General features: G+C 36.2%; 1 protein-coding gene and 1 long non-coding RNA gene across 26 annotated transcripts in view; one reads left to right on the plus strand and one right to left on the minus strand.

Moving 5' to 3' along the window:
• Positions 1-16,626, plus strand: part of LOC147843266 (uncharacterized) — a 424,811-nt gene that overhangs the window by 174,532 nt on the left and 233,653 nt on the right. The window lies entirely within an intron of this gene.
• Positions 1-16,626, minus strand: part of ano1a (anoctamin 1, calcium activated chloride channel a) — a 370,388-nt gene that overhangs the window by 28,541 nt on the left and 325,221 nt on the right. For 13 of the 25 annotated variants that reach the window (XM_087259077.1, XM_087259076.1, XM_087259071.1 and 10 more), the window contains 6 exon segments: positions 15,057-15,217; positions 11,330-11,412; positions 10,400-10,468; positions 6,574-6,648; positions 5,126-5,327; positions 4,921-5,032 (listed from right to left, as the gene is read on the minus strand). In XM_087259077.1, coding sequence (XP_087115203.1) covers positions 4,921-5,032; positions 5,126-5,327; positions 6,574-6,648; positions 10,400-10,468; positions 11,330-11,412; positions 15,057-15,217 — 702 coding nt within the window. 25 annotated transcript variants of the gene reach the window in all.

Here is a 16,626-nt window from a genome sequence, read left to right on the forward strand (position 1 = left end):
TCAACTACTCATAGGTGTACCTCAGGGATCAGTGCTTGGCCCCTTACCCTTTTCAGTATACACTGCAATGAGATCTATCATCCAGACATGTGGATTTGGGGTTAAATCATGTAGGTCAGTGGTTCCCAACCCTGTTCCTGGAGGCACAGCAACAGTTCATATTTTGGATGTCTACCTGATATGCCCCATTCATTTCAGGCTTTGCAGTGTCTTCTAATATTCTGCTGAGTGGAATTTTTTGAATCTCTTTAATACACTGAAGCACTTTTAATCAGTACTTGGTGTTCAGCTTCCAGCAATATTTCCTTGAAGGACAAATATATAGACCACTTTTATTAAATTGTATTTAAACCTCAAAAAAAAAAAGGTTTGGAACCACTTGATTGGGAGTAAACTTAAATTTTGGGCAGTGGTGAACTGTCCTTTTAATTGGTAAATACAGTTCATTTAATGCTTAAATGAAACAAATGACATTACATTTTAAAGCAATCACTTTGGTAAGCTAAAATACGTGGAATTGAACTCCACCCACTTGAAAATGAAACTAATGAAACACCATGGCTAATATTGTTTATTTTAAATACACAACTCAGTATCCCGTCACTCCCTTATCCTAAATGTACAGTATGTTTATTAAACTCTTGCTATTGTTTAGAGTATACTATGTCAATAGATTTTGATTGGTTGTAGAGTTCTATATTACCCAGGCTTATAAAAAAGGGTGGCATCAGCACTGCAGTGTTTTGGCCAGGCTTTGACGTTGTATTGTTTGTACTGTCAATCTAAAAGGCGTTAGCTGTTTATACTTAATTACCGCTAACTCACGCACTCTAAGAACTTATGTAATGATCTGCGAATGCAGGGCACTTAATCCTATCTTTATCACTACATAACAGTATATGCAGGGTTCAATGGTAAGCATTTGTTACTTGCCTCACCAAAAAATAAAAGTAAAATAATTAGCCACATATTTTAAATAATGTGTTAAATTTATTTATAATCTGTTTATCAGGAATTTAATATTTTAAATATGTTATTAAATGCATAATGAGCAAATTCAATTCAGTTCAATAAACAAAAAGATAAAAGTCTACTTCCAAGATGTTAGAAACCGACGTTTCCTTTTAACCTCATAATTTGATGTTCCCGTAATGATACCAGATAACGAAAAAAAAATAATAATAATGTGGTCACAACATCCAATCAGATAAGAGAAACCGAAAAGCAATATGGTGTTTACAACATCACAGAGAAGGCAGCATTTGAAGGCAAAGGTGGGTAGTAACGAATTACATTCACTTCGTTACATTTACTTGAGTAGAATTGTTGAGTAGTGTGTACTTTTTGAGTACATTTAAAAATGTGTACTTTTACTCTTACTGAAGTAAATTATTAGAGAAATTCATTAATCTTACTTTGCTACATTTGGCAGCGGTCCTCCGTTACTGTCAAATGAAATGATAGTGAATCTGATTCACATGACTTGTTGGTAAATATCGCGAGGCGCTTTCGTTTAGAGCGTGCGCCTGTATTAGAATGATGGCTGAAGTCGAGGAAGACATGTAAGTTTATACTGCGGTCCCGCCATGGCCTTCTGCAGTACTAAGAAGGACGGTCACGCTGTCTGTGCAGTGAGTTTATCAGACCAGGTCACCTGCGGCCTCAAGTTCAAGATGTCATCAAGAATAGTTTGATAATGCGATCCACGCTGTACATCGAACTGACAATGCAACATATACATGAATGACAGCTTTAACCTGAAAATACATGTAGGCCGAGTAGTAAGTGTCAAAATTATTCCAACTTGAACATTAATAATGGTAACTAAATAATGGATAACAAAAGAACCCGCTGTTTAATGGAATAACTGAATAGCCCAGCACATATTAGTCATTCACAGTGTTAACCATTAAAAATGTAACATTTAAACATTATTTTTTAAGATATATATATATATAAAAGAAGTCAGAATTATTAGCCAGAAAGAAGATTTTATGAACACAACAAATGTCTTTATCAACACAACACATCAACACATTTATTTTACTGGATATTTGTCAAGATATATTCAGCTTAAAGTGACATTTAAAGGCTTAACCAGGCTAATTTGGAAAGTTAGGGTAATTAGGCAATTTAATGTTTTGAAGACAATTAAAAATCTTGCTTAAGGGCACTAATAATATTGATTAACAATATTAAGTGTTTAACATTGAAAACTGCTTTTATTTTAACAGATATACAACAAATAAGAATTTCACCAGAAAAAAAAAATTATAGAAAATACTGTGAAAAATTTATAATATATATATATAAATAAATGAAAAGTAACTAGTAACTATTTACTTGAGTAATTTTTTCATCAGATAGTTATTTATTCTTACTCGAGTAACTTTTAAAATAGTTACTTTTACTTGAGTAAACATTTCCACAAGTACTTGTACTTTTACTTGAGTATAGATTTGGATACTCTACCCACCTCTGTTTGAAGGCTTAAGCCGAAGGAAATTGAATTAAATTAATTAATGTAAAGCACAAACTGTTTCTCAATTTGAAGACTGTGTTTGCAAGCAATTGACAAATGTTCATTCATACATTTTCTTTTTGGCTTAGTCCCTTTATTAATCTGGGGTCGCCACTGCGTAATGAACCGCCAACTTATCCAGCATATGTTTCACGCAGCGGATGCTCTTCCAGCTGCAACCCATTACTAGGAAACATCCATACAAACTCATTCACACACATACACTACAGCTAATTTAGCTTAACCACTTCACCTATACCGCATGTTTTTGGTTTTGTGGGGGAAACCAGAGCCTTCGGAGGAAACCCACACGAACACAGGTAGAACATGCAAACTCCACACAGAAATTCCAACTGACCCAGCCGAGGCTCGAACCAGCAATCTTATTGCTGTGAGGCGATCATGCTACCCACTGCGCCACCGTGATGCCATCAATTGACAAGTAGACACAGGCAAATTAAACTTTAAGGCAGCGTTGGCCCGATCGAGCCAGTAATGATTATGTCTACTGTCCCGATCAGGAGTCCTTACTGTTGAGCCCTTATATGTTTTGCATTGTTTAAAATATATTATGTACAATCCTTTTTTGGAGTGCAAAAACAATGCACTGTGACAAATCTCTATGCTCTCTGGAAAATTCATTTACCTGCATAAGCCTCAAACTGTAGACTTTTCTTCGCCTTGACCTCAAAGTTTTACCAACATACAAATCAGAAAACCTACAGGGCCTCATTTGCACATGTAAACGCACCACAGAAATCATTCTCGCTATGCCACTGAACATTTATCATTTCCATCTCGCCTGCTGCACACACTGATTTTCTTCCAGCAAAACCTCCACTGCCTCATCATTTTTTCTATGCTCGCCCACATCTCTTCGCCCAGCTAAATGCTCCTCCTCTCTTATGTAAATAATGCATTTAAATCCACACTTGAACATCTTGTCTAGACAGCATCTGTACTCGCCCCCCGAGGCCTGTTTGAGCAAAACACCCACTAACCCCTGGACATATGATGTTCTTTCTAAAACCGAAGTTAAGAGAGAAAACCAAGCGACAACATCTCACTCTCCTTTATGAAGCTAATATGGAAGTAACAAACTTGCAATTCATCGAAATTCCGCTAGTCCTGGCTCCAAAATAGAGCACATTTCTATTGTCCCCACTGTTAAATGGCCAACCTAACAGCAAAAAAAAATGGTGTTTACAGCCCGGTACAAAGAATGATTTAGGTGTATATAGCTAATATTACCCTTCATGACAACTGTGAGGGGAGTGAATTTTTTTTAATAACTCATCCGTTTCATTTATATTGAGTTATTGAAAGTCTGCATAATTAAGGGCGTGGCCACCTGAGTGACAGCTAGGTCTCGCTGGTCGCCATCACCTCAGCTGATTCCGGCTGATTAGCCGCTGAACTCAGCATATACATCTTATTTTTGTTTTGTTTTATGCAGATTTAAATAGTCACTTCTCCTATTGAAATTATTTCCTACAATTATCTGATGATATGGCATGCTGTGTGCACTTAATTGTGCTCACAAACCAATCAAGTGTCCTCCATTTCCCAGGTGAGTGAAATTATATACTTGTATACTAGGAGTGTGACAAGATCTCGTATAATGAGATCTCGCAAGATTTAATCGCGACAAGATTTCTCATCAATGTGAAAAGTTGTCTCGTGAGTTGTGATGTTATAATGGAGCGTGAGGTAGAAATTGGCATTGAAGATTGGAGGCAGAATTGGATTTGAACTGCAAGTGCTTTGCCAGGCTGGCCTCGGAGTCTTAAACTGACCAGCTATATGTTTTTCTTTCCCCTATTTATTTATTTGGTTGGCACATGTACTCCTGTGCGATTGGAAAACTAGTGTAAAGGCGGCACGCCATCTTCACCAGACTCGGGCAAACTCCGCCTCCCTTTCCACACTGGCCTGAAGCCCCAGCTAGCCCTCTTTGGCCCAAGGTTATCGGCGGGCTGAAAAAGGCCAGCCGCTGGCCCAGAGGGTGCCCCGCTTTGGCCCAATCGGGCCCCGGAAGTGACAGTGGAAACGTGACTGGCTCTGACACACTCACTTTAGGCACGATAGTGAAAACACCGCTACTGTAAGAAATGCATGGTTACACACAATTCCTTCAGGTTGTCCCAACATAAATCGATTAAATTAGCGTACAAATTTAAGTGGATTGAACATAAAACAATAAGGTGTCTCCAAAAAAAATCAAGAATTTTCTTGTTTCAGCTCATTTTAAATAAGTAGTTTGAACAAGCTGCAAAAATAATATGCTAATGTAGGTTTGGAAACAGTTTTTTGCTTTAAGGGAAATCCTATAGCAGAGAAAGTTTTTTTAATAGTTTGTATTAAATTTCAGAGTGACTGATCATCACTAATCCTCTCACCTGCCTCTGAAGAACGCCAGGTACACAATAGGAGTAAATGCATTCGCAAACTTCAATACGAATGTCTTGAAGATCAGCCTCTCCTCAAAACTCTTGTCAGTCTTTGGCACCTCTGATGGGGTAAAAACAACAGCATGTTCTGGTAAATAACGTATTGCGACACAACTGACAAGCTATATGTCTTGAACAAAGTAAACAGAAATACCCATAATAGTGAGCCAACGTGCAACTGCTCCGTAGACCTCATCCATGATGATGATGATAATGAGGTTGATGATGGCGCCGGTGGTTTTAACGGTGGCACGTATATTAGAACGGAATGTAGGAGTGGAACTCATATGAAGGGCTGTCATAATAGACACCCTGTATAGCACCACACCAAACACGATGGCCAAGGTCACACAGATCTGCATTAAACACACAAACACACAAAATAATTAAAAAAATGTTTCTAATTATGATCTAATATTCTACTGACACCAATAGGATGCAGGATGACACTAAATCCAGTGTGTTTGGTTACCAATATGAACATACTCTACCCCAGGGGTTCCCAAACTTTTCAGCCCCCAAATTAACAATGTCAGTGACTCGCGACCCCCATTTTTCAAGGTGGTTATACTGTAAATATATAAACCTTGTAGACACAACTATAGGCATGTATAAACATAAGCACATTGACAACACATAAATGCAACAGTCTATTAACCATATATATTTTTTATATTCATTTATTAATTTATAATATAAAAAGTAAAGGCTGATGACTGATTTTTATTTGTTTATAATAGATAATAATAATATAATAATAATTTTGTTTGGTCCCACTTTATATTAAGTTGCCTTAACTAATATGTACTTACACAGGTATTAATAATTTGTTACAATGCACTTATTGGGTAAAAACGTGTATTTACTGTGTACTTATGCTTGATTAAATACATGTATGTAATTACATATGTAATTAACTTTTGTTATTACATTTGTAAATACACTGTTGACCATCCCTTACTTCTTAACCTACCCTTAAACCTACCCATGCCACCAAACCTGTCCATAACCCAACCTCTATCCCAACTCAAAAGCATCACAAGTGTTCTCAAATACATTATAAACACAGTGAGTACATTGTATTTATTTTGTGATGTCAGTACATAGTAGTTAAGGACACTTAATATAAAGTGGGACCTATATTCAAATAGTTTAATAAAACTTATTTGAGTTTTGGAAATCACCAAGCGACCCCTTGTCATTGTTACGCGACCCCCCAGGGGGTCCCGACCCCCACTTTGAGAACCACTGCTCTACCCTACACTGTAAAACCCAACAGTCAACGTTATAAAATGAAATGAGTGTAGTTAACTCAAAATTGACTGAAAGTTAATTCTACTCATTTGAAAAGAGTTTTGAACTTAGTGTTAAAGGTAATGAGTAAATTAAATACCTGATCACTTCAACTTAAATGGAGTAAGTTCACAGTACTCATGATTAGTTTTTAACTCAAATGGTTTGTAGCAATCGGTTTCCTCAAACTGTTTAAGTTGCCTTAACTTATTGGATTTTACAGTACTCCTACACTTAACATATTATTTTCGCTGCTTGTTTAAACTACTTTTTTAAATGAGCTGAAACGATAAATAAACCAGGTCTTACCAGAAAAATCATGGTGATGATGATGGTCATGTAAGCTGGCATTCTGTCGGTGCATGTCAGCTTCACATTCCCTGCCTAGAACAAGACACAAATTGTCAAATGTGAAATTAAATCATGAATTGCAATCCAGATTTTTCTGTAGACAATCTAAAAACAATACTGCATAAGAGGGCTAATAATATTGACCTTAAAACAGTTTTCAAAAATTCAAAACTACTTTTATTATGGCCGAAATAAAAAAAACAAGATTTTCTCCAGAAGAAAAAATATTATAGGAAATACTGTGAAAAATTCCTTGCTCTGCTAAACATCATTTGGGAAATATTTGAAAACGAAAAAACTCACAGGAGGGCTAATAATTCTGACTTTAACTGTACATCTTGCAACAGGAGCTTAGTTGGAAATCAAATGTTTAGATTACGGCATGGTTTGGCCTCAGAAGGGACAGATAAGGTCAAGCCAAGCAGAGCAAATACAAGCCTCTGGACACGCCTCGCAGATGTGCTGTCAACTAACGTTTCAGTATACGGCAACTGGGTCAACAGCATCTACACTGAGCGTATTACCCAATAATCCAGACAGCAAGGATGGCAAGCATAAGTCAACAGACAAAAACATTGTAAGAATCAGCACAGCCTGCACTGTGCCAGACGCTACAAATAAAGCCAAAATTATATATCAGCATATGGTCTGGTCCACATTGTAGATTATTCTAGCCAAACACTACCCACATGGACGGGAATGGGTGTATGCAACAATGCGGAAAATAACAAACCGTATGCTTGTGTGACATTTGTAGAGAAAATATCATTAATAGTCATTTTCCTTCAGCTTAATACATTATTTATCAGGGGTCACCACAGCGGAATGAACCGCTAACTATTCCGGCATACGTTTTGCGCAGTGGATGCCCTTACAGCTGCAACTCAGTACTTGGAAATCCCAATAATATGATATAAACAAATCTGCTATAATAATATGAAAAAGAGAACATACCCTGGCCCGACAAAGAGGCCCAGTGGTTAGCTCTGTCACCTCACACCAAGAAGGTCGCTGGTTCGAGTCTTGGCTGGGTCAGTTGGCATTTCTTTGTGCATTTTCTTCTTATGTTTGAGTGGGTTTCCTCTGGGTGCTCAGGTTTCCCCCACAGTCCAAAGACATGAGCTATAGGTGAATTTATTAAACTACATTGACTGTAAATCATATGCTGGATAAGTTGGCGGTTCATTCCACTGTGGCGACCACTGATAAATAAAGGGACTAAGCTGAAGGAAAATGAATGAATAAATGAATAAATGAATAATGAACATATCCTGTTTACTACTTATTTGTGTTCTGTTCCCCTGATGTATTTTACAACATCTCATGAATTATTTATTGAAATGCACTGAGATTTGTTTTCTTTATCTTCTCAAATGCTCAAGTCTCCTTTCAGGTTTGTTTTTACATGAATAAGTTTCAATTTATTTCCTTCCCTTTTTACTTCTTATCCCTATTAGCTGTGTTCGCTGTACCGCTTTAAAAGAATGTTCATAAAGACAAAAATCTCTTCACTGCTTATATTTTTACATGATCCTAATGGATGAGAAGAATAATGTCAATTAATTTCTCTAGCTTATATATATATATAATTTTTTTTCTTCCGATTTTTAATTGCATTCATGTGATTGGGTAGATAATGGGAATAACTAATGTTAAACTTTAAACAGTCAGGTTTATCAAAGCACCATAGCGCGAATGTAAGACTTTCTGCTGACCACCAAGAAAGACATATGTAGATGTCACCCTATATATGTCTTTCTTGGTGGTCAGCAGGAAGTCTTACATTCGCCCTATGGTGCAATATATTGATTATTTATGGTTTCTAAATAATAATATAATCATCCAAATATTTGGGTTATGGCTTTTTTAAATATTCATTTCATTTTCCTTCGGCTAAAGTCTCTAATTTCAGAGGTCATCACAGCGGAATGAACCGAAAACTATTCCAGCATTTGTTTTACGCAGTGGATGCCTTTTCAGCTGCAACCCAGTACTGGGAAACCCCCATACACTCTCATTCACACTCATACACTATGGACAATTTAGCTTACACAAAAAAAGCTTACTGGAGCACCCGGAGGAAACCTACACGAACACGGGGAGAGCAAGCAAACTCCACACAGAAATGCCAAGTGGCTCAGCCTGGGCTAGAACCAGCAACCTTCTTGCTGTAAGGCGACAGTGCTAACCACTGAGCCACCTAGTGCTCATTTTAACAAAATTAGAACACAATTTAGTGTTTGCTTTAGGTTTTTTTTCTTCTCTTCCCTGAAAAAGTGTCTACTTTGCAAAAGTTATAATATCATAACATGCATTCAAAATGGTAAACAAAACACTTTTAACCCTAACTAGTGGTCACGATTGCTGGTTTCAAGGTATTCTATGGTAAAAAAAAATTACTATGACTATTTAAAGTTTTAATTATCAATAAAACTGTGATTATTACAATATTTTATAACTCATCATAAAAAATCATGGTAAATAATTAAATTTGTATATATACAGAGGGTACAGAAAGTATTCAGACTGTGGTGATTTAAAATGTTACCACTTCAGCCCCAAGTGCTAAACTTTAAAGTCATAACATTTAAATCTCAAGGACGAATGGCAAACTGGAATGGGTGATCCTCCTGACAGAGATCGAGTGATAGTGAGAGATAGAAAGAAAGCGCACAAGAAAAACAACACAGGCACATACATTGGGCCGTAACACCTTCCAACAACACAATGACCCTAAGCACACAAGTAAAATACCGAAGGAGTGGCTTCACAACTACTTGACTGTTCTTAAATGGCCCAGCCGGAACCTTGATTTAAACCCAATTGAGCATCTCTGAAGAGACCTTAAAATGGCTGTCCACCAACATTTACCAACCTGACATAACTGGAGAGGAGAAATGGCAGAGAATCCCCAAATCCAGATGTAAAAAACTTGTTGTATCTTTCCCCAAAGACTCACGGCGGTATTCGATCAAATGGGTGCTTCTACTAAATACTGAGCAAAGGGTCTGAATACTTAGAACTATGTGATATATTTCAGGTTTTCTTTTTAAATAAACCTGCAAAAATGTCAACAATTTTGTGTTTTTCTGTCAATATGGTTTGCAGTGTTTACATTAATGAGGAATAGAAATTAACTTAAATGATTTGAGCTAATGGCTGCAATAAAACAAAGAGTGAAAAATTGAAGGGGGTCTGAATACTTTCTGTACCAACTGTATAAATAGACACACACACACAGCACACAGTGTCCAGCACACTATTGAGATAAAGCTTGACTTCACATGGCAAACAATATCAAATCACACAACCCTGTTGGGTTATATACCACATCTTAATGCAATATCGTGTGAAAAACAAGGTAAAAATGGATCCCTGTGAGCCCTACTTTAACAAATAAAACCTCGAATAAAAAAATCAAATGTGCCTACTGTACAAAAACACACAAATGTACATGAAATGATACAAAAAAGAAGTAAACAAATCCAAAATGTAATGATGTGTGTTACAAAACTGTACGTTTGTTCAGTTTCAGAAGTGTGTGAGACATTTATTTTGAGCATTTTCAGGTCATTTTTACAAAACCTTTATAATACTGATAACCGTAATTTAGAAACTACCATTACTGTGCTAGCGGTGTTGTCGAAATGTATTTTACAGTAGCGATTTAAACCAATGCTGACTCCCAGAAAGGGTGTAAAACCAGCCAATCAGATTAAAGCTCAGAACTGTGAAAGCCATTGGAGCAGATGGCCAGCGAACACGTTGGCCCATAAAACCATACCTTTGGAGATTTCTCTTTCCTCAATGACTTCTTCATGACATGAAACTCATACTCCGCTCTTGGGTGACTCTGAAGGAAAAGAGAAACAGCAAATCAGGACATGCACAGGATTTCAAAAGTGATTCAAAAGAGGAGAACAGCAGAAAAAAAGAGAACCGGTTATGGAGCTGGAAGCAGCCATGTGCATGATCAGTGAACAGAACAGAAATTCTGGTAATAGCGACACATTGACATTCAGTGCAAGTGTAATCCTTAAAACCAAAAGCTCTCAGCACCACAACGTCAATCAATAAATAAGAATTCCTTTCTACATTCAGTAGCTTTAGATTTGATTACTTCCTCCTGCTTTATTTGATCCACATAAACAGTGGAAGGCATGCCGGGAAAGACTGACTGCCGAAAGGAAAGTGAGCAGCTTTTGACCTGTAAGGCTGGAGGAAGAGAGAACGGGAATCTCCCAGACCTCCACAACAACAACAGACCAATAGATAGAGAGATAGATAGATAGATAAAGTGCTGGTGAAGTACTTTACACAAGCAAGAAAATGTGACGACGGTTTTGGAAGACGACTTTTGAGGTAAGATGAATTTTGTTAGTACTAAAAATGCAACTGTAAGGTTAGGAAGGAAATAAATTCAGTTTAATACTTTAAATGAACCGGTTCCAAACCTTTTGTTTCCCCTACACAAAACAGGAAAAAAAAAAAAACAGTGTAAAAAAAAACTGTTGGATTTCATGGCACGAAAATCAATAATAATAATAAAAAAAAAAAAACATCTTCAATTCTTAACACCCAAGCCTCAGGATAATACAAGTCAATACATGAAAATAATGGTGCACACCTACAAGACATACATAAATCCAGATTATTATCCAATCAGCATTAGTGTGGGATATTGACAAGGTCAACAATGGTGTGCGTGACTAACCTCGGTGTCCTCAAAACCCGTCAGGTCCCAGAGGTAGTTGAGCCTCACTTGCCGTCTCTTCCAGTGCTCCATAAACATGGCGGCTGTGAGACAGACAGCGGTAAGTTTCATCAAACTCAATCAGCACTGAAAATCTGCTCAGCACCTCAACATCAAAAAGCTACAAATAATTATCTCTTCTCATCGTGAAATATAGTTATCTTGAGCTTTGGAAAACCCTAGTACAATATTTTCTAAAAAAGCTGGTTTGGTTAATTCCAAAACTGGGTAAAATATGGACAAATTAAACCCTTGATAGTCTTTAATTCTATCACCTGTAAGGAGACCTGATGGGCAAAATAAGAGCCATAATAGCCGCTTACACTGGGATCACCATTGAGAAAGGGAATGTACTTAAAGGCAAGTTGCGTTCAGCCAAGTTTTGTGCAGATGCTCAGGAGTGCACAGTATATTCCAATGCAAATCACCACTGAAAAAGCAGACTGTTTTATGGTAATACGGAATATAGGAAGTTGATTGTAAATCATGGTAATGTATGCATGATACAGTAAGCCTATAGAGGTAAATGGGATCGAGGTTCCCAAATTCTCAGAGTGCACTGCGCTTTAATGACAGATTCCCATTGTCCCATTCTCAGCACAAGCTGGTCCGATTTCCTTATGTTTTAAGCTAAGAATATTTGGATGACATGTGAGAAGATCTTTTTTTTTTTGTATTTCAGTTATTTAAAGGTCCCGTGAAGTGCTTTGAAATGTGCATGTCAAATGTGTTATAATGCAATATTTGACGTTATCCTAACTGAAACACGATGAGAGGCTGGGAGATTGAGTAAAAAACAGAAAATAAAAATAAATACATAAAAATAACAATTATTTTTAGAAAACAGCCAATAATGTTTTATTTATCACAGCTCGGCCAGTAAGAGTGGTTGAACTCAAGCGCATCAATTACTTTTTTTTTCTGAATTCTTGGCTCACAGCAATTCAAATGGATACCAAATTTCAAAAATTTTAAAGGTTTAGTTTTTCTATATTACATAAAATCTACTTTTTTGAACTCATACTAGACGATTAGCCCAATTTTCACCAAAAATAAATCAGATCATCTTCAGATGTTTAATGAAAGCTGATGAGTGAAACCGTAATTGAATAGTATGCAAACGAATTGTTCAAAGACATCGCAAAATGAATACGAGACCATATCACGTTAACTCTCACACCAAAATTGCTGTGTGTTATGACAGATATGATGTTAGATTGCCTGCACATGTTTGCTGCAGCACCACCTAGTGGTCAGGAGATATGAAAAATGGCTATTTTTGCAAATATCTTGTGAAAACTTTAGCCAAAATTCACAAAATTATAATTACATTTAGAGTGTCGTTCCGAGTCGAATGATAACCAATTTTCCTATGTTCACCATTTTGGGTGTCGGCCATTTTGAATAAAAAAGCGAAAAGTTATATTCTTATAGTTATACTTATTATATAGTTATATTAAGTTATAAGTTATATTATTATATAGTTATACAAACGCTTAATGTTTGTATCATCATAGGTATCATCATGGAAAATTGTATGCATCTACAACATAATGCTTTAAAAGTGCTCAAAGATTCAGAAGGTTGTAAAGCAAATTAAAAAAATGCTAATTATGTTTTGATGCATTAACTGCATTGTCTGGTGACTGGTCTTGATAGATTCCTATAATAATTCTGTAATCATTGATACCAAATTTTCAATAATTTGCCAAACTTCCTGTCTGCCATTTTCATTTAATTGGAAAAGCTACTTTTTCGAACTCCTCCTAGACCATAGATCCGATTTTGACCAAATTTGACTCAGATCACCTTCAGATCATGCTGACAAAAAGATATCGTTGAAATTCGTGTCAATAGGTGTAACAGTTTTCGCTTACTGCACCAACAAATGAGCTGCACAAAAGAACCTCATCTTAGTCTTTAACTCTGCAATGCTTAAATATATATTGATACCACACTTAATGTGGGTCATTGACACCTCACGCTGTCCACAACACATACATTTGGAAACAAGATTGGTCGAGACTATTGGTCAAGAGTTATAAACCAATAAATCAATCTTACGTACATTGTTTTTACTAATGTTTTACATCTTGAGTAAAGGAAACTTCAAATGTATTCAGAACTCATTATTTCACTTGATCTGGTTCTTCCTGTCAAACTTGCTGTTCATGGCCTCTGGACTGTTTTACACATTCTTCTACTGGACTGTTTTACACATTCTTCTACTGGATATCCTCATTCTGCCTCTGGACAGGTTTTCTCATTCTGCCTCTAGACCGATTATTGGCCCCATTATTGCTGCTTTCGGCTATATATATATATATATATATATATATATATATATATATATATATATATATATATATATATATATATATATATATATATATATATATATATATAAAAAATTATTATTAGTATTATTATTATTATTATTAATTAATTCATTTTCTTTTCGGCTAAGTCTAGTCAGCGGATGGCCTTCCAGCTGCAACCCAACAGTGGGAAACACCCATACACACTCATTCACACACATACACTATGGCTAATTTAATTTATTCAATTCACCTGTACTGCATGTCTTTGGACTGTAGGGGAGCACCCGGAGGAAATCCACACCAACATGGGGAAAACATGATGACTACACACAGAAATGCCAACTGATCCAGCGGGCTCGAACTAGCGACCTTCTTGTTGTGAGATGATCATGCTACCCACTGTGCCACCGTGACACCCTATTATTATTATTATTATTATTATTATACATTTTCAAAACCGATTTGTTTTATTCCTGATTTTTTTAGTAGTACAAAGTAAAATAAAAAATTACATACAGTCAACAGTCATAAACAGATAATATCAGAACCAAATTAGTGCATTACAATCACATCCGAAGGCTCATATGAGACTGAGGATGATGATGCTGAAAATTAAGCATTGAAGGAAAGAAATAGATTTGTATACATATTTGGAGGGACAATTATTATTGTAAACTGTAATAATACTACAATATTTTTTTCTATATAATTGATTATAGAATTCAGCCTTGGTGAGCACAAAACGCTTCTTTTAAAAGCATCAAGTTACATACAAAATTATAAATACTCCAAATAATAGTCTGTAAATGTTTTTAAACCTGTTCAAAAGTTTCCCACACGTTGTTAATGCTAACTTATGTGTGAACACTCCCAAATATCTATTGACTCCATTTGAAAGGAAACTAAACTGCAAACCTATGACAAAGTTATGAGTGCAGTTCACTTTAAGTACAGTACGTGTGAATGGAGAGCGAATTAAGATATTGATCTAAGTTAAAAAGAATCCCAAAATTTCCACTTTACTAGTAATATGAATGCAAAAAGAACTGACTTTTCCCTTTCTGCTTCGCTTTCAGCAAGTAGCTTTGTCATTGGGTGTCATTTTCCATTTCAAAGCCTGTAACCGCAGGGGATAAAAAAAACGGGAAAGGCAAATTTAGGGCTTTGGCTAGAATAATCTGCTTTTTCAGAAGCTCAGCAGCCAAGCGAGGATGAGTATGGAGGAATTAAAGAGAAGTGTAAAACCAGGGCACAAATCTCTTCAACATTTGTCAGCACAAGCCTGCCCTCAATATGTACAGCAGCAACCAAACTTGTGTGTGTGTGTGTGTGTGTGGGAGAAAGTGAAGGAGAGTGGAGCTGCTGACCCCATAGTGCCATAAAGATGGCGAAGAAGACGGTGGCCGCGTTGTCGAACAGGTGGCTGGCTCTGGCTGTGCCGCAAGCCGTCACCAGTTTCCAGTAGCTGCAGGCCCGGTCGCACATTGGGCACATGGTGATGTTGTTTCTCTCGTCGCAGATCTCCATACTGAATAAACAAAGAACAAAAGCTGATTTCAGACATACAGTTGAAGTCAAAGTTATTAGCCCTCTTGTGATTTTTCTTTCCTTTTTTAAATATTTCCCGAATGATGTTTAACAGAGCAAAAAGTAAATAAATTTTACAGTATTTTCTATAATATTTTTTTTCTTCTAGAGAAATTATTGTTGGTTTTATTTAGGCTAGAATAAAAGCCCTATTTAATTTTCTTTAAAAACATTTTAAGGTCACCAATTTTAGCCCCTTTAAGCTATTTTATTTTCAATTGTCTACAGAACAAATCATTGTTGACTGAGTTAAAAGTCTCTGTACAGAAGTGTCTTGAAAGATATGTAGTAAAATATTATGTACTGTCATCATGGCAAAGATAAAATAAATCAGTTATTAGAAATTGGTTATTAAAACTATTATGTTTAGAAATGTGTTGAAAAAAAATCTAGTTTCTGTTAAACAGAAATTAGTCAAAAATATACAGGAGGGCCAATAATTGACTAATAATTCTGACCTCAACTGTACATAGGCTCAATTCCAAAACTGTTAATTAATTTCTGAGGCACACCTCCTAACCTAAATGGCTATTATATGAAACGCTTTTCACAATAAAATGAAAAGTTTTTGCACGCTGACATGTCACTTCCATGACGTTTATGCATATGGCGAGCATAATATACTGTACTGTCTGGAATAAACAGGACAGCGTTACAATTGTATCTGATCTGATGCAGAGTTATTAGCCCTTCTTTTGTTTCTTTTTAAATATTTCCCTAAAAATGTTTAACAGAGCAAGGAAAATTTCACAGTATGTCTGACAATGTTTTTTCTTGTGAAGAAAGTCTTTTTTGTTTTATTTTGGCTAGAATAAAAGCAGTTTTTGATTTTTTAAAATCCATTTTAAGTACAAAATTATTAGCCCCTTTAAGCAACTTTTTGATAGTTTACAGAACAAACAATCCTACCTTGCCTGGTTAACCTAATTAACCTAGTTAAGCCTTTAAATGTCACTTCAAGCTGTAAAGAAGTGCCTGGAAAAATATCTTCTCTCCGTTAAACAGAAATCAGGGAAATAATAAAAAGGGGGGCTAATAATTCTGACTTTAACTGGATAACATTTCATTAGAAATAAACCTTCATTCATTCATTCGACCTAGGTCGACCTAGTACTAGGAAACACCCATACACACTCTTGCAATCACACACAGTCATAAGCTACGGCCAATTTGACTTATTCAATTCACTTGTACTGCATGTCTTTGGACTGTGGGGGAAACCGGGGCGTGCAAACTCCACACAGAAATGCCAACTGGCCAAGAAAGGACTCGAACCAGTGACTTTCATGCTGCTAACCGCTGAGCCACCGTGCAGCTAAAAATAAACAAACAAATAAAATAAAATCGTTT

The sequence above is a fragment of the Danio rerio genome, chromosome 7, assembly GCF_052040795.2.
Source record: "Danio rerio strain M-AB ecotype USA chromosome 7, GRCz13ab, whole genome shotgun sequence".
In the NCBI taxonomy this organism is placed as follows: Eukaryota; Metazoa; Chordata; class Actinopteri; order Cypriniformes; family Danionidae; genus Danio; species Danio rerio.